This window comes from Oscarella lobularis, chromosome 20, assembly GCF_947507565.1.
Source record: "Oscarella lobularis chromosome 20, ooOscLobu1.1, whole genome shotgun sequence".
Taxonomy (NCBI): Eukaryota; Metazoa; Porifera; class Homoscleromorpha; order Homosclerophorida; family Oscarellidae; genus Oscarella; species Oscarella lobularis.
Genome location: NC_089194.1, coordinates 957,604 through 980,031, shown reverse-complemented (window position 1 = coordinate 980,031; position 22,428 = coordinate 957,604). Strand labels below are relative to the sequence as shown.

General features: G+C 44.3%; 6 protein-coding genes across 8 annotated transcripts; 3 read left to right on the top strand and 3 right to left on the bottom strand.

Moving 5' to 3' along the window:
- Positions 1-84: 84 nt before the first annotated feature.
- On the bottom strand, positions 85-4,928 carry LOC136199134 (ubiquitin carboxyl-terminal hydrolase 15-like). Its single transcript, XM_065989272.1, has 21 exons — positions 4,770-4,928; positions 4,590-4,717; positions 4,174-4,428; positions 3,973-4,118; positions 3,858-3,910; positions 3,625-3,803; positions 3,424-3,554; positions 3,174-3,218; positions 2,923-3,120; positions 2,749-2,862; positions 2,656-2,700; positions 2,492-2,607; positions 2,290-2,439; positions 2,157-2,232; positions 2,078-2,108; positions 1,932-2,026; positions 1,791-1,877; positions 1,687-1,731; positions 1,555-1,633; positions 1,032-1,505; positions 85-967 (listed from the first exon to the last, which is right to left on the bottom strand). Exons 1-21 carry the CDS (start codon positions 4,916-4,918, stop codon positions 180-182), a joined length of 3,384 nt encoding a protein of 1,127 aa, XP_065845344.1. The 5' UTR covers positions 4,919-4,928; the 3' UTR covers positions 85-179.
- A 204-nt stretch (positions 4,929-5,132) lies between these two features.
- LOC136199141 (ubiquitin carboxyl-terminal hydrolase 15-like) lies at positions 5,133-6,358 on the bottom strand. Its single transcript, XM_065989283.1, has 3 exons — positions 6,194-6,358; positions 6,023-6,141; positions 5,133-5,771 (listed from the first exon to the last, which is right to left on the bottom strand). Exons 1-3 carry the CDS (start codon positions 6,313-6,315, stop codon positions 5,677-5,679), a joined length of 336 nt encoding a protein of 111 aa, XP_065845355.1. The 5' UTR covers positions 6,316-6,358; the 3' UTR covers positions 5,133-5,676.
- Positions 6,359-6,635: 277 nt separating this feature from the next.
- Positions 6,636-18,231, bottom strand: LOC136199133 (contactin-5-like). Of its 3 annotated transcripts, XM_065989269.1 has the most exons (24): positions 18,150-18,231; positions 15,837-15,971; positions 15,532-15,786; positions 13,251-13,332; positions 12,888-13,142; positions 12,613-12,675; positions 12,299-12,556; positions 11,642-12,238; positions 11,133-11,423; positions 10,829-11,080; positions 10,528-10,773; positions 10,217-10,468; positions 9,901-10,170; positions 9,508-9,804; positions 9,157-9,453; positions 9,036-9,106; positions 8,751-8,979; positions 8,402-8,695; positions 7,719-7,991; positions 7,356-7,658; positions 7,219-7,297; positions 7,050-7,150; positions 6,848-6,992; positions 6,636-6,794 (listed from the first exon to the last, which is right to left on the bottom strand). In XM_065989269.1, exons 6-24 carry the CDS (start codon positions 12,671-12,673, stop codon positions 6,779-6,781), a joined length of 4,332 nt encoding a protein of 1,443 aa, XP_065845341.1. In that variant the 5' UTR covers positions 12,674-12,675; positions 12,888-13,142; positions 13,251-13,332; positions 15,532-15,786; positions 15,837-15,971; positions 18,150-18,231; the 3' UTR covers positions 6,636-6,778. The 3 variants fall into 3 exon arrangements, with proteins under 3 accessions (XP_065845341.1, XP_065845342.1, XP_065845343.1); XM_065989270.1 differs by lacking the exons at positions 12,888-13,142; positions 13,251-13,332; XM_065989271.1 differs by lacking the exons at positions 12,299-12,556; positions 12,613-12,675; positions 12,888-13,142; ... (2 more) ...; positions 15,837-15,971; positions 18,150-18,231 and having other exon boundaries at positions 11,642-11,992; positions 12,045-12,060.
- LOC136199138 (solute carrier family 49 member 4 homolog) lies at positions 12,891-15,413 on the top strand. The gene is made up of 12 exons (XM_065989280.1): positions 12,891-13,186; positions 13,245-13,335; positions 13,652-13,864; positions 13,931-13,977; positions 14,039-14,080; positions 14,149-14,278; positions 14,333-14,379; positions 14,441-14,502; positions 14,566-14,633; positions 14,688-14,806; positions 14,860-15,042; positions 15,156-15,413. The coding sequence occupies exons 1-12, from the start codon at positions 12,895-12,897 to the stop codon at positions 15,308-15,310; spliced, it is 1,449 nt and encodes a 482-aa protein (XP_065845352.1). The 5' UTR covers positions 12,891-12,894; the 3' UTR covers positions 15,311-15,413.
- LOC136199139 (solute carrier family 49 member 4 homolog) lies at positions 15,424-18,027 on the top strand. Its single transcript, XM_065989281.1, has 12 exons — positions 15,424-15,830; positions 15,884-15,974; positions 16,258-16,470; positions 16,532-16,578; positions 16,638-16,679; positions 16,748-16,877; positions 16,932-16,978; positions 17,044-17,105; positions 17,171-17,238; positions 17,290-17,408; positions 17,478-17,660; positions 17,772-18,027. Exons 1-12 carry the CDS (start codon positions 15,539-15,541, stop codon positions 17,915-17,917), a joined length of 1,440 nt encoding a protein of 479 aa, XP_065845353.1. The 5' UTR covers positions 15,424-15,538; the 3' UTR covers positions 17,918-18,027.
- LOC136199270 (solute carrier family 49 member 4 homolog) lies at positions 18,029-22,227 on the top strand. The gene is made up of 18 exons (XM_065989443.1): positions 18,029-18,311; positions 18,397-18,487; positions 19,377-19,591; positions 19,641-19,688; positions 19,738-19,867; positions 19,949-19,995; positions 20,051-20,112; positions 20,162-20,229; positions 20,278-20,396; positions 20,508-20,690; positions 20,812-21,022; positions 21,068-21,220; positions 21,285-21,434; positions 21,491-21,584; positions 21,643-21,742; positions 21,809-21,848; positions 21,903-21,973; positions 22,035-22,227. The coding sequence occupies exons 1-11, from the start codon at positions 18,029-18,031 to the stop codon at positions 20,937-20,939; spliced, it is 1,374 nt and encodes a 457-aa protein (XP_065845515.1). The 3' UTR covers positions 20,940-21,022; positions 21,068-21,220; positions 21,285-21,434; positions 21,491-21,584; positions 21,643-21,742; positions 21,809-21,848; positions 21,903-21,973; positions 22,035-22,227.
- The last annotated feature ends 201 nt before the right edge of the window (positions 22,228-22,428 follow it).

The following is a 22,428-nucleotide window of genomic DNA, read 5'->3' as shown; positions in this document are numbered from 1 at the left end:
CTGCAGGGGGCCTACAAAGGCTTACTAAAAAAACACCACGTCTTTTCGAAAGGAGGGTACGAGGCAACTGATGGATTTCCGAAAGCGTTGTCAGAAGTTATGGATGGCTCATGCTATGCGTAACCAGGTGTAGCACACGCTGATCTAGTCAAACAAATCATGCAAAAAAAAACACAAATTCAACCGATCCACGGCTCCTTCACTAGGTGAACTTTTCCTCCCCCATAGACCTTACCCTTTACCATTCTCTTGGCTGGGCAACGTTGATATTCTTCGTCAGATTTCTGTACGGCAGTTAGTTGAGCCAGGCATTCTCCTATCAAAAGCCTCTCGCGAGGAACTTGCTTCACCATCCCCAGACTGAGCTTCCTCATAAGAGCGTGACGAATACTCGTTGCCTGAGTCATTCTCTTCATCGGAGCCGGTTCCCTTCCAGTCATCAATTCGATGAACGTCACGCCGAGACTGTAGACGTCCGCCATCTTTGTGTTGCGTTGATTGACCTCCAATCGTTCTGGAGCAATGTAATTGGGGCTCATTGGCCCAGCGGAAAGGCTGGAGTGCTCAGCAAAACGAGCTGCCCCCAAATCGCAGATTTTCGCCTCCATCAGAGACGTGACGACGACGTTCGACGATCGGATGTCGCCATGAAGAACGTTGAGCCCGTGCAGATAGCCGACTCCAGCAGAACAGCCCACGGCGACGTCGATTTGCTCCCTGAGGGTAAGCTTTCCGTCGGCAGCTTCGATGACGTCGCTAAGCGACCCCTCGAGTAATTCTGATAAAATGCTAAGTGGAATGCCATCCTCAGTAATGGCGCCGAGAAGGGAGACGACGTTTGGGTGATGAGCATGGCGACAGATCGAGATTTCCTGCTCTAGACGATTGAGATACTTGTCGACGCGAAGGAAGTCGTAGAACGTTTTCACGGCCACTCGGCAACCGCGCCAATAGCCCACGCGAACCTCTGCAAAATAAAAGAAAGAAAAAGAAAGAAATAGAACTTACTTGGCCTTGCCTAACATTCTTACCTCCGTATGCTCCTCCGCCAAGTTTGACGTCACTCATTTCAACCTCGGTTGCAGGAACTTTAAGGACGTCTTCATATATGCTCACATTTCTTTGCGCTTCCTCAGCAACTAGTCTCGTCTCGTCTCGCTCTTGCTCTAGCCGAGAGCATCGTTCTTCAGCCTCTGCCCGCTGAGCCAGGATTCTAGTATTCTCTTCAGATAGCTGAGAAGACACTCTGGCTTTCTCTGCCTCCAAATCAGTGCATCGTCTTGCACTCTCTATCAGCTGAGCCCGTATTCTAGTATTTTCTTCGGACAACTGAGAAGACACTCTGGTCTTTTCTGCCTCCAAATCAGTGCATCGTCTTGCACTCTCGGTCAGCTGTGCCCGTATTCCAGTAATCTCTTCGGACAACTGAGAGGACACTCTGGCCTTTTCCGCTTCCAAATCATCGCATTGCTTTTTACTTTCTGCCAGCAAATTAGCTGTTTTCTCTAACAAGACACTATGCAAATGTACCACAAAATAGAGTTAATACCATACCTAGATCGGTTTCTGCTTGAGTGGCTCTTTCACGAAGCTGTTGATTATCGCCTTGCAGCTTTGCCATTTGACCTTCATTCTAAGGCAAAACCATGCCAGCCTTTCTTTTCACACATCGATGTTTTCACTCACCTCCACCTTTACTTCATCCAAGCGGCGAAGCAGGTCATCAACTATCTGCTCCAAAGTGAGACACAACGTCAAAAACCGACTGAGTACACGTTCAGCTCACTAACTTGTTGAGAAGAACTCAAATCGTCCGCTGCTTCTCTCTCCTCTTTCAAGTTCTTTTGCAAATATATCAAAAGGTACGCGGCTTTCGACTATAAAGCAGAAGCGACTCACGAGCAATGCCCATAAAAATTTGACTATTTTACCCGCACAGTTGCTTCTACGTCGTGCACCTTGGTAACGTTGCTGTCGTCGAAATGATACCAATCACCTGTCGTTTTATTCTTGCAATAGGCTGTGTCTAGCAATGCACGCGTAGTTCACAGAAAGAACAAGCGGAATTCTAGCTTACAGTGACCGCCTCCTAAGCCACCATAATGGTTCTACAAAGGAACTACACTAGTACTCAAGCTTTTTCATGTGCTTCCTACCGATACAGCGCAGAGGTCATAGAGCATTGGCCTGCCTTCTGTGGGCCCTTTCACAAACTCAGTCATATCCAAGTTTCTATCGTAGTCGATAAAGGAGGCCCCCCTCTTCTAAATCTCGCCACTTAGTACTAACTCTATTGGAAAATCTACGTAGGTGTCGAGCTTGTTTCGGCTGTCGCGACTGTATGAGAAGCGCTGCAAGTGAACTACGAGGACTTCAGGAAGTTTCCACAGTGTTGTTGTTTTGTCCGCCTGCTTGTTCTTCTTACACTTAGAGCAATACCTATAGAAAGAAAATGCGTTGGTATGGAGCTATTTCGATCGCTTTCATTTACCAAGGACCTTCTTCGCTCAAACTCTTCTGTTCCGTAAAACATTTGATCCAATCGTGAAGGGTGGGAACTGCAGTCGCCGCAGGCTTCGCCGACCAACTCTCATCCTCGAGCGTATGCTAAATAGAGAACGTGCGCATTGGTTTTCTACAAAACATAGCGACTACGTTGGCTGCCTCTTTGCTCCTCCTGCCCTCCACACTCACACGATTCTAAAGGCACACTTTTGCAAACTGTTGGCCATCATATTTCCTATGAACCTTTTTTGGCGGTATCATCGGATCCTGTCGCACGGGCGTAAGAGGTATGCGCTTCGTTTTCTTAACAGGAAGTGGCAACGTCAAATACATAAACGGATCGAAAATAACGGAAGCCTTTTCTCGACAAATTTAAATAGAAATTCAATTGATCCTAAATGCACCGCGTGATCTCACTTTGCCGCAGTCCGGACAGACGAGCGTCGATTTGTACTGCCCTTGTATGCAATCGACAATGACTGAGCGATTTTGCCTCAGGTGATTTTTCCACGCTTCGGCGGCGACTTCTTCGTCCGGACGACCGTCGCCGATTACGCGATTCAAATCCTCGTGGAGACCGTTGAGAAGAAAGACGAGTAGCTCTTGCGAGTCTGGCTGAAGTAAAGTAATATGGCAGAGATATAGAACAGAAGTAACTGCGACCCTACCTGTTTAGAGCCGAGAAATCTGGGAGCAAATTTACCAACTTCCGACTATACAAAGAGCCATAAAGAACACAATCGACTTTCTAATAGACTTCGGAAAAGTTTTTTAGGCATCTTGCCTCTCTCTTTATAGCGGACACATTGAAGGGCCTACTATCTATCCACTAAAGCGGTGAAGTGCTTAGAAAAGTAATAGGGGTCTCCACGTGCATAATAGCCAACAAAGTCAACGCGTCGCCTCTTCTCTTCTCACCTTGAAGCGTCTTGGAGCAACGACAGCCCGCTCGGACCACATCTCGTGCATCAATTCTCCATAGGATTCGGCGAGGTGACCCCTCATCCCGAGCGGATTGTCCCGATTGATTTCTCCCTTGTACTCGTTTGCTAAGATACGAGACGAAATATTCATTAATTAAAAAACGCACTTTGCGACCGTCAACAAGGAATTCGTTACTTAGGAAATATTCCGTCAATATGGGAACGTTGCTCAGGCACTGAAGCACCGAGTTCATGAAGCACGTGTTGCCGAGATTGGATAGCCCAGTCAAACCCTGGACCTCGACCTTGTCCTGATAGCTGCTGCTACTGCCATAGTTGCCGTAGTTGGACGAGCTGTACGACGACGAGCTGAGCCTATGAATACAACGAATTTGCGCGTGCAAGAGATCTCGTTTCTTTCTTTTTTACTCCGTTTGTTTAGGCCAAGTGCCGTCGTCGTTTTTCAGTTCGAAAACAAGGGCCTGAGACGTTTCGTGCGTCGAGTACTACTACTACTATTCTATCTTCTTCCAAGTTCTCTTACTTGGCCTGAATAGATGCCGTGATCCTGAAGCGTGTCCTCGTACTTGTCCAATCTTTCCGAGAAACTGCTCATGTAGTGGCTCCACACTCTCACTTCCTTGTCCGCGTCGACGTCCAGCGCTTTTCTCGCGTACTCGATCACATTTCCTACAAATGTAGAATATGAAAAAGTATTGGCTAACTCTCGCCGTTTTCCTCTCACGGAGTTTCTCGGCTCGACTAAACGTCGCCTTCACTTCGTCCTTCTTGTCTCTTCCGTAGACGTTCAGTTTAACTTCGGTCAAATAGACTTCGACTTTGAGACTCTTGACGTAGAGACCCTGCTGGATGACCGTTCTCTCAATGGGACTCTGCCCGTCGACGACGCCGAACCACGAAACGAGATGCTTCCAGGCGATCTCGGAAAGAAGAACAAAGTCAAAGGTCTCTGTCAAATGCTGTTTCAGCGAGCCAGATTCTAGAAATTGAAAAAGATAATAGAGACAAGTCTTATGTGTTGAATGGACACTATATCAAAGTAAAGAAATGCGAACTTAGATAAAGGAAGGAGTCCCCGAATTCCCTAAGCTCTCTAGAGACCAAGGGATGCATGCTGGCCCTCATAAACGACTCCCTTACCTGTCAAAAGGTTCGAATTGTCGATGGGACCCGGCATCGCCGATTCGTTTCCTTTCGACGACTGATCCCACGTATCCCAGCCGACGTAGCGCTTCCACTGCTTGAACCAACGCGAATCGACGATATACCTGCGACCGACGTTGCCGTTCGAGACTTTCCTGCGGAGTTTTTCCGACTTACCACGTGTCGCCTTCGCGCATTTCGGCACGATTCACGGCGTTTCGAATCGTTTCGAATTGATCGTCGATATTAAACGATTTCGACGACGACGACGGGTCGTCGGGCGAGTCGCCGCTATTCGTTGCTTGGTTGTTGTCGTCCCCTTCCATTTTCCTTGTACGGGACGTTATGGCTGGCTGTACATACTGTATTGATCCTTACCAGGCAATAATCTGCACGAAAGCGTAGTAAGACGAAATCGTGGAAAGGCGTTCGGTTCACGAGGCATTTGCCGCCATCTTGAACTTAGGCACGAGAAGCGTGATTTCATTGCCAAAAATAAATTGCTACATTCAATAACGAAAAATTTTAAATAATGCAGATTTTTTGTAAGAAATATAATAAATAATAAAATGCACGCAATTTGAACGTGCATTCGCCTAAAGAAATTGTCAGGTGTACTGAAATCGAGACCCGTGATTTCAAAAGCCATTATCTCTTATTTTTAGCCTGAACTGAGCATCTGATTTCTTCACACAAAATGCCGAGGTGACTTGGAGAAAGCTTGGAAAACCTCGCTGCTATAGCCGCACCTTCGAGTTCTCCGAGCAAGAACGAGGCCAATTAAATTTCGCTTTTCGTGAGTCTGCTCAATATATATATGCGTGCAGTTCTCTTCTTTAGACGTCGTCGTTTGACTGCTACTAGCAAAGATGCACAGAGCAAGCAAAAGTTCGGCAGTCGTTCTTCTAGCAATTCAATTTGGTAATCGAGCTCTAATGAGAGGATGGTCACTGACGCGCATTTGGATCTAGTCAGTTCATGTGCATCCAGTATAGAAACTCACGCCATAAACGGTTGAGGAAACGAAAGACTCAGAGACTGCCTCTCAATCACGTTTCTATACGCCCTCCCCCCAGGTTTCAATTTACAAGAAACGTTGACGTGCATCAGCGAGTGCCTCGGAATTTAAACAAACAAAGTCAAACGTCTCTGTCAAATGCTGTTTCAGCGAGCCAGATTCTAGAAATTGAAAAAGATAATAGAAACAAATCTCCTAACCAATTTGATACTACTGTATGTCTCCTTATATAAATGTCGATTCAAATACTCTGTTGCATCGTAGACGCAAGTCGTCTACAGTATCGCAGATAGATAGAACTTAGCTAATTCGGTCTCTAGATAACCAAATAAGAAAGGAGTCTCCAAATTTCGCAATCTATCTACTTCCGAGACCAAGGAATGCATGCAGGCCCTGATAAAAGACTTCTTACCAGTCAAAATATTCGAATTGTCGATGGGACCAGGAAACGCCGATTCGTTTCCTTTCGACGACTGATCCCAGCCGACGTAGCGCTTCCACTGCTTGAACCAACGCGAATCGATGAGATACCTACGACCGACGTTGCCGTTCGAGGTTTTCCCGCGGAGTTTTTCCGACTCACCACGTGTCGCCTTCGCGCATTTCGGCACGATTCACGGCGTTTCGAATCGTTTCGAATTGATCGTCGACAGAAAGCGGTTGTGACAGCGGCGAGTCGACGCAATCACTTGCCTGGCTGGCCATTTTCTCGCGTTGGAATGTTATAGAACATCACGTGAGCCCGAGCCAAACAGAGCTACTCATTGGAGTGGCCTATGAGCGGCCTATACATCAGTTTGCCATACTATCTGCGTTCGATTATCCGTCTCTGATCGGTACAAATAAAGTAGCCTACCTAAAGCCACGATCCCGCCCGTCGTGCTGTAATATGTGTATTGAACTCGCCCCTGACCATACTTATTAGAGCCAGTACAGACGTGGTACACAGCATAGTACTGCGTGCCTGTGTAACGCGCCTGAAAGTAGCCCAGGCTGCGCTTACGAAGAGCAAATCGCATATAAGGCTTTTCACTAACGATGTGGCTCATGATCGAATCCCTAACACAGTAACACCAAAGCTCCTCAAGCCCCCGTAAATAGCATTACGTGCGTGGTGTGCACACACAAACAAAAAATTCCAGGGGCTTACCAAACTAAAGTGACTGTCTTACACGTGTTCAGAACTAAACATTGGCTTATTATAAATATGAAGCGAGTAACATGACGCTGTGTGTACCTTGTATACAGATGCTCGTTTGAAGAATAAGGAGACGGTCCGGGCATCGAAGGAGGACGACCCTTCGGTTTAGCAGACCCGGCATCCGATTCGAAACGAGCGATAGGACTGAGATCGTAACCTACTTCCAACTTTTCGGTACTGTCTGAAAAAGACAAAAAAGAAAACGCTTAGACATTCCCAATTTTGGAAAGAGACTGACTTGTTTTTTTTCTCGGTGTATCACCGGTGAATGTGCTGGTCATGTAAGAATCTTGGAACGTCATCATTTCGGTTGAACGGTTGATATCGGCTTTCTTGAGCCTTACAAAAAAAGACAGCAAGAAGAATCATTAGCTACGTTCTGAGGAAAAATTGTATACTGAACCTACACAATATTGTCTCCTATTCCCAAATTCCAAGCTGGTGAAACATCTTCCGAAACTGTAGTGTCGTCGTCGACGTGGCGAACTAAATTAATAAAAAAATTAAAAAGTCACCCTGTACTCCTTCTGCAATTTTTGGGTACCTTTATATCGTCCACTTTCAGTAGATCGACATTTCTCGCAGCAACAGCAACAGGCGACAAATGCGACAATGACAATCACGACACCGACGCAGCTGCAAGCAATAATCACGTTTCGAACAAAGGCGCTGTCGTCCTCAGAAGCAGTTGGAGTTGCACTTGAAATGGAATACTTGAATGCAGAAGCACTAGTAATAGCACCATGACTACTAGTAGTAGACCGAGTCGTTCCTGGCAGAGACGGAGCAGACGTTGGTGTTTTCATCATACTCGTGGCTGTAGGCCGAACTGTTACGTTCGTTTCGTCTAAATAGGAAAAAATTTAAATAAATTTAAATACTTCCATCGCAATCCACCCATCCTCACTTGTTCGAAACGTTATCGTATACGATTTGAGACCCGTTCCGTACGCTGTACGTGCAGCGACGCTTGCAGTGTAGTTCGTACCGGAGTCGAGATCATCGACGAGAATTCTCGTGTCATTAGTGGTGAGAGTGCTATCAGACTGACTTCCGGTAGAACGATAGTAGACTTCATATCCAAGGAGAACGCCGTTCTTGTCTACAGGCTCTAGCCAGGTTAGAACAACTTGGGAGGAAGTCAGGGAAACGATTTGAAGAGACGGTGGAGCACTAGGAGCTGTAAAAGGAAACCAATTTAGATTTGGAATCTGGTTCACCCACGTCATGTAGACAGCTTATAAGACCCAAAACCGCGTAGCTGAATGTGTACAGTTAAACCTCTTTTAGTGAATACTCTGTCTAAAGTTTAGGGAATAAACACCACAATCCAACTTCGCGTCGCTTTATTTTAGGCACTTTTCCTCTTGAAGTAAAATTTCTGAATTGTAGACACAGTGTCCACGGGTATTCAGAGGTTTCCCATAGCAACTGCGTTTCTGGTACAGAGTTTATTTGACCGTGCAGTTTTGCAACCACTAGTTTACAACAACAGCATTTTTTAGGAACCGTAGGTGATCGCTACAGACAGGTGTTGACCACTGAACCACGGCGCGTGCGTCTGTGGCGCCCTGCAAAACACTTTCTTACCTCCCTCGCCTGTTTTTTTAATGACAGACGCTGACGGACCGTCTCCAGCTTCCGTAAATGCAGCTACGCTTATCTCATACGTCGTAAAGATTTCCAAATGATATAGCAAAACGGTCGTGCCGTTTCTTACGACTGTAACGTTCTCACTCTGCATCGCCCCGAGCCGCCGAACGTAAACATTGTATCCTTGTAGAATTCCATTTATCGAACTACCGGAAACAGGCAGCCAAAAGACGAATATTGTATCTGGACCGGTGGTGTTCGAGCTCAGGTTTGCTGGAGCCAATGAAGGCACTATAATTCAATTAAAGTCGATTTATAAAAGACTACTTCTTATATACAAACTAACCTCCTTGATGCGTTCTGCTTTCTACCGATTTACTAAATGGTCCAGCAGCAACTGAGTTGAAAACGCGAATTTGAGCAGTATAAGATGTCCAAGGGCGAAGTTGCGTTAGAACCGCGCTTGACGTTGGCCCTCGGATATCAAGCTGAAGAGAATCGTTCTCGTTTGATGTCGGCCAATAGGCAATCGTAAACCCCCTAAGAGATCCTTGCAAAAGCTTGGAAGAAGGTCCCTGCGTCATAGAACAGTTCAATTAATTAAAGGAAGGACTGTACATCTATAGGTTACCGTAAACAACAAGCTTAGAGAAGAAGAATTTACAGCAATCATAGATACATTAGAGGGAGAAGCGAGGGGCACTAAATACACAGATAGTTACAAATGATTTATTAAAGTCATTATCACGCACCTCCTTCGGCAGTTTGTGACAGTAGAGGTAAAGACCAGTTGCTAAAGAATAGGCTCTGGTTACCCGTCAAAGCTCGCAGTTGAAATGAGTACAACGTGAAGGGTGTTAGGTCGCCTACTATCCCGTTCTGACGATCTCGATCAAAGTCTTTGTAGAAGAAGGCGGGTGAATCATTTAATCTGTATCTAAGTTCATAGCCTTGGAGTACGCCATTTAGAGGATTAGGAGCGAGCCAGGCTACGTAAACAGCCGTCGAATTTAGAGTGGCTACAGAACTCAGTCTTGGAGTAGCAGAAGCTAAAAAACGTCAAAATATACAAACAAGACCGTCTAAATAATTAATTGATCTACCTGATTGATTTGTTGTGATCAAGGCAACGTTGCTGAAGGGCCCTTGTCCTATCTCGTTCAGTGCCGCAACGGAAAATTCGTACTCGGTGTACGCACTAAGACTGACAACTGTGTAGTGCGTTGGTAGCGTACTCCTTTGTGAAATGGCGTTCCAACTGATAGCTTCCCGACGTTTGTATCGAATTGAGTACAACGTTAAATTAGAGTTACCGTCAAACGAAGGAGGCTGCCACGTAATGCGAACAGCAGACGAAGAAAGGGGTAGGGCTTGCAAGTTCAGAGGAGGGGTTGGAAATCCTATAATAAGACAAGTCAGCGCCTAAGACTACTCCCAGACTCGCTAACTGCTATGTGCTAAGCTTTCTATCTATAAAACAGCTATTGACTTATTACCTTGAATTGTTATTACTGCTGAAGCGCTGTCGATTGCGACTACGTTTTCAATTGTGCATGTGTAGACTCCGCTGTCGGAAATGTTTGGTCGCAAAAGAGTCAATTTGCCGCTCGAAGCAATAGAAACATGGCTACCAGCAGATAAAGGAGATCCGTCTTTGAGCCACTTCACACGTGGCGTAGGAACACCTGAAAAGTTACAGGGCAGATAGAGAGGATTTCCCACTGGTATTTTCACATCAAAAGGAGGAAGCAGTATCAGGGCAGGACCTAAAAAAAACGAAACAGATTGGAAGTCAACTTTTCGTGTACTTACTTTGCACGGTCAAGTAGCCAATGGCACTCGCATTACCCACATGATTTACTGCACGACATTCGTAGCCGTCCATCATATCTAGGGTCACGTTGAACAGAACTAGTTCAGGGCCTATAGAAATAAAATTGCCAAACGACGATGAAAACCAGAAGATGTTGGGACGAGGTTGTCCGTCAGCTTCACAATAAAATCGAGCTTCGTTGCCACTGACAACAGTCACATTCATTGGAAACGACGTTATTTTAGAAGGATCTGCAGTGACGAAATTTTAATTAATTAACTACGTCTGCACAATATCGGATTATGCTTACACAAAACCGTCATTTGGATTTTTGTTTCGATTCTTTGCGCTGCGTTTGCTGCTACGCAAGTGTAATCTCCACTTTCATTTCGCAGAACGGTGTCCAGTATGAAGTGAGCTCTGATGAAAACATTTCCTAACGAATTGATCCATGTTATTGTTGGCTCCGGCTTTCCTGCTGCTTGGCACGTAAGGTTAACCCTCGAGCCCTCAACAACGGTCAGGTTACTGCTAAGGAACGTAAAAGTGGGAGGAACTAAAAAAGATTACGTGCTAAAATCCAATACGAGAATTATTTATTGCTTTCTCACCTAAGATTTCAATGTAGACACTAGCAATATCTTTTCCTGCCTTATTTACAGCGAGGCACGTGTAATTTCCTTCCTTGCCAGTATCAGCATTCTTTATCTCCAAACTCGAATTAGAGGTCACATTTTGACCGTTTCTCTGCCAGTTCAGCACTGGAGCTGGATCACCTCGAGCGACGTTGCACTCAAGCTTTATCGATTCACCAACAACTATGCTGTGCACCGCATTCGAAAATGAAACGATTTCTGGAGGAACTACAGAAATCAATAAAATTAAAGAATTTAAACCTGTCACGTGTTTATTTACCCAAAACCGTCAGACGAGCTGAGGAGCTTAGAGCTGATCTCTGAAGGAGCATGTTCTCGGCTGAACATAAATAATCTCCTTCGTCGCTTTTCTGAATCGTTCTTATGACAAGATCACTGTCCTGCTGAAAGATGACGTCTGCTGTCAGCTTGGCAAGATTTTGCCCTTTCATTTTGTACCACGTGACAACGGCTTTGGGACGACTATCTGGCGGTCGACAACGCAGAACAACTTGATTACCAACAATGGCCGTCTGAGCCCCAGGCACAGCAAGAAACGTTGACGTCCAATCTTTAAAAAATATACCATATAAGCACGCATAGCTTGGAACATGAGCTTAGATATACTAACGGGCAAACTTTGTAAATAACTACTGTATTCAAGCGATAAATGTATCTGGCGCTCTATTACTATCAGCGTCGTCCTCAGACCTTTTGTCGAGGTGGGCCCAAATGCCCTTGCCCAAAGATCTGAGGACGAGGCTAGCACCCTACCATCAACCCACTTACATGCAGCCTTCACAGTGATATACGGACTAGTTGCCGTTCCAGCTCGATTTGATGCCACGCACCGATAGCTGACATTCAGTTGAGACTTCATCAACGTAACGTCGTTTACAAAAATTGATCCATTAGGAAATATCGTCGTTGACGATAGAGATTCATTAGCATCATTTCCTGCTATTTGCCACGATATCATCGGATGAGGATTGCCTTGAACTCTACAAGGAATTAGAATAGACGATCCTTCGACGACGATTTGATTGGTCAGAGATTCAACAAACTGAGGAGCCTCGTCAGGGGCGTAAACTGTCAGCGTGCCGGTTTTGCTGAAAACCGATTCGCCTGTCATGCTGTTCACTGCAACGCACCCATACTCGCCTTCGTCATCTTTAGTAGCATTTGCTATTACTAGCGTGCTCGTGGTTCGAGACAAAGTCGCAGGTACCGTCACAACGAGTAAAGATGATGAAATAGGTTGACCATCTCTAAGCCAATTTATATCCGCCAAAGGCAAACTTCCCGAGTTTAGGCAGTAAAACTGTGCCGTAGATCCGAGATCGATTGTCTTGCTTTCCGGTTCGCCCAAAAAAGACTTCGTCAAATCTAAGAAAAGAGACTTGGCATTTTCTATTTCCGGGGCGGAGCCTATCACGTCTGACGTACAAGCGAACTGCAGAAGTGCCCTGCGACTTTTCGTCGTCACATTCGCCGTCGACGTGACGCACTGATACCCCCCAGCATCTCCGAGTCGCGTTCGACTCGCAAACAGCGATCCATTTGCTAAAATTCGAAACGAGTCTCCGCTCCCAGGAGCACCGACGTCGACGTCGTCGCGATTCCAAGTCGTGTTCGATCCTGGAAAGGCGAGAGGACAGTCGAATTGCGCTGGATCACCGAGAACGATGATCAAGTCTTTAGGATCTGTCCGCACAGGGAACGTTTCTCATCTTATCGTTATTATTTTCAATGGGGTTTACCTTGAGCTAGCAGAGGTGCAAACGAGGTCAGGAGAATTAGACTCAAGTGCACTATTGACATAGCTATTGGCACCGTAAACAACAAACAAAAAGGTTAGCAGAGCGTACGCTAGACCTGTACGTTTTTCTAGGGGACCACACCCCTTTGCTAGATAACGCACGATTCAAAAACAGCGAATCCTTACAAATATTTAGATAGTACAGTAACATACATTTACTCCGCATGCATTACACAATTAGGAATTCTCTATCCGGGGGCCCCCTGCTGTACTCACTTTCGGAATGAAGGGCATTGCCAAGCAGAAGGATCCTCTCATCGATGACAAAGACGACGACGAAGACGTGGAGATACCAACCGAAGAGACGAAAGTCTACTATCGCCGTTTCTACGTCGTCTTCGTCGTCTCTCTTATCGCCTTCACGCAGAGCTGGATATGGAACGGCTGGGGTCCCATCCAAGGCCCGGCCGAGACCGTATTCGGCTGGAGCGACTCCATAATCGCTCTAATGGCCAACTGGGGTCCGATTGCCTACGTGATATCAATAGTCTTTTGGACGTGGCTCATGGGGAAAAGTATACATAGATATGCAGTATAGAGGCTTCTTATATATGAGAGATACATTTTTCTTAGACTTACGCCATGCCCTTCTTTTGACCGCCTTTCTCACTGCTGCCGGAGCGGGACTGCGTTGCTGCAGCATGGATCCAATTCCAGCGACCTGGTCAGAAATAAATAATTAATTAATTAAATAAACCAATTTTGATTTTGCCCTGGCAACGAAATCAATGTAAAAACTGAGAAATAATTTTTGAGCTGGACTGAATTACTGTATACATTAATTGAAAGACTTCAGCTAATAGTCATTAATTTTTTAATTAAAACAAACTTCGATTTTGCACCGGACAACAAAATCGGTGTTAAAATATCAGCTGACACTCTTGCAGCAAAGTAGTGCAGCACTCTTTTACATAAATGCTACACGTCCTTTCAGTTTCAACGTTTATAACTAAATGCAGTCTGCTTTTCTTTTATGCTAGGCTCAATCACATTGGACTCTTTCTTAACGGGCTCGCCGGTCCCGTGGCTTTGTCCGCACCGCCGCTCGTGTCCGCTTATTGGTTTCCACCGAAGCAAAGAACGACGGCGACGGCTCTGACGTCACTTGCCGCCTATTACGGCGTATCGTTTTCGTTCGTCATCGGACCGGTTCTCGTGCCCGATCGTAACGAAACGAACTCGAGCTTATTGCGGTACATAACTGCATGGTTTATTATTCCACCCTACATATCTTCTTTACATATGAGTCTATTTCTCAGGTGGAAGGATTGCAACTTAACGTTGCAAAACTTTACTGACTGTCAGAGTAAGGTTTAGCATTTTATTCTACGGTCTTCCGTTACCTGTCACTCTATTGCATTCTACAGCTCAACGCTGGAGACACGGCATATTTATATACCAGCTGACAGGTGGACAAGTTTACCCAATAAAAAGACTCCTATAGCTCTCTCTTTCTCTCTTTCTCTTTCACTTTCAGAATTCGCCGCTGCTGGATTAGCTTTTCTATTGATCCTCATCTACTTACCCAGTAAGCCACCCAAACCACCCAGCATAACAGCAGGCATTCAAAGAACAAGCTATTTTAAAGGGCTCAAGAAAGTTCTTGGGTATATTGAACGCGCTGTTTACTTTTAATTAAGAACTGATTAATGTCTTTCCAGTCATAAGCAATTTTGGCTCGTCTGCTTATCATACGGAATTTCTATCGGTAAACGTACAAACGTGTCGTGTTCATTAGTTAATTAATTAATCGTATGCGTCATTTCTAGGCGTTTTTGCTGGCTGGTTTTCTGTGCTCGACGTCAATCTCAAGCATTTTTCTGTACAGCAGGTTCGAGTACTTTCTCTCTAACAGTACCACATCTACCAGCAGCATGTGCTTTTTCAATCACAGGCCGAAGCAGGATGGATTGGGTTTTATTCGAATATTGCTGGAGCCGTAGCAGGACTCGTCATATCACGGTATTCAAATAAGCCCAATACATACGTACAATTCCTCTATAGTGTTTTCACTAGGTTAGCTGACGTCATAGGGAGAAGAACGAAATCGATTCTACTAATCACACTAATCGGAGCCACGCTAAGCTTCACTTGGTTCACACTTCTCTGTCTAGACGTCTTACCCAAATCAACAAGTAAAAGAAGAAGAAGAATTATTGTCTTAATTATCTATGTCCAATTTTTTTAGTTAGCCTTTACATTGCCGCTACTCTCGGCGGACTCTTACTCAACGGCAGCATACCGTTGTTTTATGAGTTAGCTGTCGAAGCTACGTATCCTATCGCTGAAGGCACTACGACTGGAATACTAATTCTTATGAACAACGTCTCGTGTATGATCTTTCTCTTTCTGCCTATGATAAAAGTTCTCGGTACGAACGAACGAAATAATTTGGCAAAAACTAATAACCGTTTTGGCCAAATTTATTTAATTATAAATTAAATATATCCTTAGTTTTATGACTCGTTATTATTTTTCTTATAGCCAAAAACGTTCGTTACTGGATGAACCCTGTCATAGCCGGCTCGTGCTTTCTTTGCATACCGCTTATGATACTATTCAAGGCTCGATATAGGCGTCTTTCAGTCGACTTATCGCCAACAGCAGAAAAAGGCGCCATACAGGAATCCATACTGTAGGAATAAACGTTTTTAGGCAATTAATTAAACGTGCACTTTGTTACGATGCTTCAATTTTTTTATTGGTTTGCTTCTTGGTTTGATATCAAGGCATTATTGAACGCATTGCGATCACGATCAAATACAGCGAATGCTTACAAAATTTAGATAGTACAGTACCATGATGCTCCGCATGCATCACAATTAGGAATTTCCTATCCGGGGCCCCTTACTGTACTCACTTTCGGAATGAACGACATTGCCAAGCAGAAGGATCCTCTCATCGACGGCAAAGACGACGACGAAGACGTGGAGATACCAACCGAAGAGACGAAAGTCTACTATCGCCGTTTCTACGTCGTCTTCGCCGTCTTCCTCCTCGCCTTCACGCAGAGTTGGATATGGAACGGCTGGGGTCCCATCCAAGGCCCGGCAGAGGCCGTATTCGGCTGGAGCGACTCCGTAATCGCTCTAATGGCCAACTGGGGTCCGATTTCCTACGTGATATCAATAGTCTTCTGGACGTGGCTCATGGGGAAAAGTATACATGGATATATAGAGGCTTCTTTTATGAAAGATGCATTTTTTTCTTAGACTTACGTCATGCTCTTCTTTTGACTGCCTTTCTTACTGCAGCCGGAGCGGGACTGCGTTGCTGCAGCATGGATCCCATTCCAGCGACCTGGTCAGAAATAAATAATTAAACAAATAAACGAATTTTGATTTTGTCCTGGCAACGAAATCAATGTAGAAACTAAGAAATAATTTCGGAGCTGGAATGAATTACTGTATAAATTAATTGAAAGACATCAGCTAATAGTCATTAATTATTTTAAAAAAACTTAGAAATTGTTGTTAAAATATTAGTGTAAATAATTCCTTTCAGTTTCAACGTTTGTTACCTGCAGCTAACTATTAATCAATTATAACTACTAATTAATGCAGTCTACTTTTCTTTTATATACTAGGCTCAATCACTTTGGACTCTTTCTTAACGGGCTCGCCGGTCCCGTGGCTATGTCCGCACCGCCGCTCGTGTCCGCTTATTGGTTTCCACCGAAGCAAAGAACGACGGCGACGGCTCTGACGTCACTTGCCGGCTATTACGGCGTATCGCTTTCGTTCGTCATCGGACCGCTTCTCGTGCCCGATCGTAACCAAACGAACTCGAGCTTATTGCGGTAAATAACTATAACTGCATGGTCTATCATCTTCTCTACGTATGGGTCTATTTCTCTTCAGGTGGAAGGATTGCAACTTAACGTTGCAAAACTTTACTGACTGTCAGAGTAAGGCTTAGCCTTTTTTTCTACGGTCTTCTGTTACCTGTTACTCTATTGCATTCTAGCTCAACACTGGAGGCATGGCATATTTATATACCAGCTGACAGGTGGACAAGTTTGCTCAATAAAAAGATTCCTATAGCTCTCTCTTTCTCTCTTTCTCTTTCACTCTCAGAATGCGCCGCTGCTGGATTAGCTTTTCTATTGATCCTCATCTACTTACCCAGTAAGCCACCCAAGCCACCCAGCATAACAGCAGGTATTCAAAGAACAAGCTATTTTAAAGGGCTCAAGCAAGTTCTTGGGTATATTGAACGCGCTGTTTTCCTTTAGTTAAGAACTGATTAATGTCTTTCCAGTCATAAGCAATTTTGGCTCGTCTGCTTATCATACGGAATTTCTACTGGTAAACACACAAACGCGTCGTTTTTATTAATTAATTAATTAATTAAACCTATGCGTCATTTTTAGGTGTTTTTGCTGGCTGGTTTTCTGTGCTCGACGTCAATCTCAAGCATTTTTCTGTACAGGAGGTTTGAGTACTTTTTCTCTACGTGCACCACACCTACCAGCAGCACGTGCTCTCTTTCATTCACAGACCGAAGCCGGATGGATTGGGTTTTATTCGAATATTGCCGGAGCCGTAGCAGGACTCGTCATATCATGGTATTCAAATAAGCCCAATACATACGTACAACTCTATAGGCGTTTCCTTAGGTTAGCTGACGTCATAGGGAGAAGAACAAAATCGATTCTACTAATCATACTAGTCGGAGCCACGCTAAGCTTCACTTGGTTCACACTTCTCTGTCTAGACGTCTTACCCAAATCAACAAGTAAAAGAAGAAGAAAAATACATTTATCTCGTCTTAATTAATTAATTGTCTATGTTTTTCATTTTTTAGTTAGCCTTTACTTTGCCGCTACTCTCGGCGGACTTCTACTCAACGGCAGCATACCGTTGTTTTATGAGTTAGCTGTCGAAGCTACGTATCCTATCGCCGAGGGCACTACAACTGGATTACTAACTCTTATGAACAACGTCTCGTGTATGATCTTTCTCTTTCTGCCTCTGATAAAAGTTCTCGGTACGAACGAACGAACGAAAAAAATTCGGCAAAAACTAATAACCGTTTTTGCCAAATTTAATTAATTTAATATATCCTAATTTTTATGACTCGTCATTATTTTTCTTATAGCCAAAGACGTTCGTTACTGGATGAACCCTGTCATAGCCGGCTCGTGCTTTCTTTGCATACCACTTATGATACTATTCAAGGCTCGATATAGGCGTCTTTCAGTCGACTTATCGCCAACAGCAGAAAAAGGCATCATACAGGAATAAACGTTTTTAGGTAATTAATTAAATGTGCACTTTGTTACGATGCTTTTATTGTTTTTACTCACTTCATTTGGTTTGTATCTTGGTTTGATATCAAGGCATTATTTAAATTTTATGCAGACCGAAGGGGGCCCCGATTCTGATAAGGAACTCCTGCTCGGCAGCGAGTCCGCTGCGTCGGGCACGCGCGTCTACAAGCGTCGCTTCTACGTGCTTCTGCTCGCTGCGACCGTACCTTTGCTAAACGGATGGATCTTCGTCACTTGGAGTCCTATACAGTCTCCAGCCAAATTGGTCTTCGGATGGACCGATCAGACTATAGAGCTCATGGTCAATTGGAGTCCTATTGCATACGTGCTTACTATACCCTTTTTTACGTGGCTACTAGACACTAAAGGTGAACTGGCTGTTACGGTGCATCGTAACAATAAATTCCACAAATATTTTATTCTCTTGGCACCTGTGAATTTTAATATTTATAGGCCTCAGACCCGCCTTTGTTTTAAGCGCATTGTTTCTCGCTCTTGGCTCTGGCATACGTTGCATTAGCATGCAACCAACTGCAGCCACTTGGTGAGTTTATGTATGCATAGGGGTACTTGTTAAACTAGAGAATGATGGCCCGGTGTTCACCGTGTTGCCATCATGCAGAGCCTCCCACCGCTTACCGTACGCGAGCGCCTTAGATAACATGACGTCATAAAATTTCATGTTATCATGTATTCACACTGTTGTACATACATGTATATCACAGTCCTACAGCCCAGTCCTACACACATACTCTAGGTACATAGATAGGGCTCATGTTCAGGATCCTAATTAGGCGTTTTCTGATACTGGCTTTGAAGTTTATTGAATGTGTAGGTATGTGTACGGGTCATATTTACTGTAACCCGTACACGCGTACATACCCACGCATATACTGTACATGATTGGATTACGATTGATTGTGACGTCAGAGCGTAACAATCAAAAGAGTCTTTTCGGTTTCTCAGCGCATTTATAACACGGAAAATAGCACAGATCAATTGGAAACAGGGGTTTCTAAGCATTTTTTCCGTTTATGAAAGAAAAAACGCTTTATTCGCGCCGTAAATCGCCTTTTTCGGGTCACCGTTTTGGACCCTATTTCACGCATGCGCTGTCCAAAAAACGGATTTTTAGGTGACGTCACAATACGGAGCGTGACGAACAGACAGACATACATACATACATACACTTCCGGTCCTAAGATCACGTTTGAGACAGCCTCCCTCCGCCGTTATACGGGCTCGCAAACTGCGTTTGCCACCCCGTACAACTGCGGTGGTCGGCTCAATATATACTCCTGCTAGTTTATTGAATAAGGAAAAAGGGGTACTTTGGTGTGCATGTAAGGGGTTGTATGAAGTATTTGCCCCCCCCCCCCCCCCCCCCCCCCTTTTTGTCTTCCCTTGTAGAAGCCTCTACTATGTTCTTTTAGGTTAAATCATGTTGGAATGATTTTTAATGGGCTTGCCAGTCCGGTAGCGTTGGCGGCGCCGACAATCGTTTCTGCCACGTGGTTTCCACCTGAACAGCGAACTGTTGCTACAGCGGTGACGGCTCTAGCTCAGGTGTACGGCGTTGCTATTCCATTCGCCGTCGGACCCGCTCTAGTACCCTATGACAATTTGACAGCTACAGCAAACAAAACAGGTCAAAGTCTTATACGCAAATTAACGTCTTCTCATCTTTTTCGTTTCAGCCACTATTGCTAGACTCAAAACCGATATTTTTAGAATGGAATTGATTGGTTTGTAGAGTCAAGTTATATAATGCATTTTGTTTATTATGTTAATTAGAATTTGGATGCTGCGCCCTTGCCTTGGTTCTAATTTGCATCTACTTTCCTTCGAAGCCACCGGTGCCCCCAAGCAAGACAGCTGGACTCGAGCGCGTGGGATTCTTCTCCGGTATTAGAAAACTACTAAGGTGAATTAATTAATTAAAGACAGCCAATTGTCGGCTTTGTAGCCCAACGAATAAGTTTTCAATTGGAATACTGTGTTTTAGGGAGTGGCATTTTTGGCTTATTGCTGTTGGAGCAGGAATTTCTCTAGGTAATTAATTCATTGCGCCCTGCATGTCTATCTTTAATTGAACGCAATTTGCTAGGAACGTCCTGCGGCTGGTCGGGAGTGTTAGACGTTAATCTGAAAGAATTTGATATTTCTCAGGTATTGCACTTCTTCGTTTAGCAAAAAATTGCTTTAGTTATTTATTTAGCGTGAAGCTGGCTGGATGGGGTTTTATTCCAACATAGCCGGTTCAGTCTTGGGATTTGCAGTTTCAATGTACAAAAGACGTTAACACACGTTGACAAGTATTCATTCTTTTCCTAGGATTGTTGACCGCATTTTAGGCGTAATGAAACCAATCTTGTGTGTATTGCTCACAGGAGGAGCTCTATGCTTCACGTGGTTCACTCTTCTCTGTTTCAAAATCCTTCCACACTCAACCGGTACAGTAGTACGCTAAATTAAATTGGGATTGGTTATCAGGCGATTTGGCTTTGCTGCTTTCCCTAGTTCTCATGCATAGTGAAATCAGATTTTGATTCTTTCTTTTCTAGCAAGCCTCTACGTTTCAGCCATATTAGGCGGTACACTGATTACCGGTTCGGTGCCCCTGTTTTATGAATTGAGCGTTGAAACGACATATCCTATTGCTGAGGGAGCAACGACGGGGACCCTCGCCCTTCTCAACAACATAGGCTGTCTCTTTTATCTTCTCATATCACTCATTCCTGGAATAGGTAAAATACTGTCGATTTGTTTTGAACATTCTGGATTGCATACTTACCTATTTAATTAATCCGAAATGTTCAAATTTTTTGACAAATATTTTGTCGTATGCTTATGCTTGAATTTCGAAAGGAACCAAATGGATGAATCCGACGATGGCGGCAACGTCACTCGTTGCCGTCATCCTGCTTCTACTGGCACGTGTCAAATACGGACGCCTTAGGGTGGACTTGGACACGAATAAGCCTATAATTAACTGACCCTTTACAAAGTTTTCACTTCCTTTTAATTAATTAAAAATAAAAACAAGACATTTTATGTCTCTCTCTCTCTCTTCATACATGTATGTATCGCTCCGTTACCTGGCTCATGTGATACGTTCCTTTAGGCACGTGAGCGACAACAGAATGAGACATCACGACCGTTCATCTTTGGCTTGGGGGTTGATGACGTGCTTTTGCGTCGTCTTATTTCTCCCCGGAAGCACTGCTGGACCCCGTACTCTTACACCGTCTTTCAGGGCGTAGATGCTCCTGGCAGTGTAAGTACTTATTTATCTCACAAGCATATAGAATAATTTGCTAGTGAATTCGTATTCTGTGTAGGATATCGAAAATGCCAACACTAAAGATATTGACACGTTGAAATCATTGTGCAATAATATGACGACTTGCAAAGGATTCAACAGCAACGGCTGGATCAAGTCGGACCTGTCAGTCAGAATTCCCACAAAGGGCTGTGATGTTTACCTCAAGGTGCATTTGACAGTCATGTCATCTGTAATCTGCACTTTTTCTCTGTTCAATAATAGGTACCCACGTTTGGCTCTCCTCAGGCTCCACTCCTCCCCAGCTGCATACTTTCACAATGGGAGCGACAACGCTATCTATTGGCAGTAAATTCGGGTTTGTTTATTTATCGCGCAGGACAAACTTTCAGCTGTTACATTTTGTTAATTAATAGCTTCGTCACAGCCTGTCAATCCGTGCTGCTTCAGCAAGCCTTTGACAGGTATCAGCTATTGATATTCAGTCACAGTTACACGAGCAAAAGCAGCTCGCCGGTACGTCCGTCTATCAGCTACTAGTTTAATCGGAGCTCAGAACAGTACACCTGCTTTTTTCTATAGCTCGACACGGTGTACGTTGTCGTCCATTCGCCTAGCGAGGGTAATAGTTAAATAATTACTGCTTCAGTTGCAGTTTAGCATCAAACTGTCACAGATCTTCAACTGGAAACAGATGAATCGTATGCGTTGAATGTCACTGCCTCTCCACCTAATGCTACTTTAGAGGTAGTAAATTGACTTCGTTGTTCTACTCCACACGCGTACGGCAGCATGTGGCACATTTTAGGCAGCCACAATTTTTGGTGCTATGAGAGGCCTAGAAACGTTTAGCCAGCTCGTCACTTACAATTTTACTGAAAATGCATACGAATTAAATCAAATGTGCCAATGAAAATCAAGTCTATATTCAAGAGGTTAGATCCACAACGCAAGTTGGTTAATTCAAGACAGTCCTCGCTTTCAGCACAGAGGATTATTAATCGGTAAAGAGATTTTTTACTTTTTCTGTCTCTATGTGTTTGGTTTGATTCCTACAGATACTTCTCGGCATTTCGAACCGCTGCGAGTTATTAGGAATGTGCTTGACTCCATGTCCTATGCTAAATTGGTAAATTGCTTTCCTAGGAACCCATTGGCTGTTGCCATGCACCCATCTTTTGGTTTTTTAGAACATTCTTCAC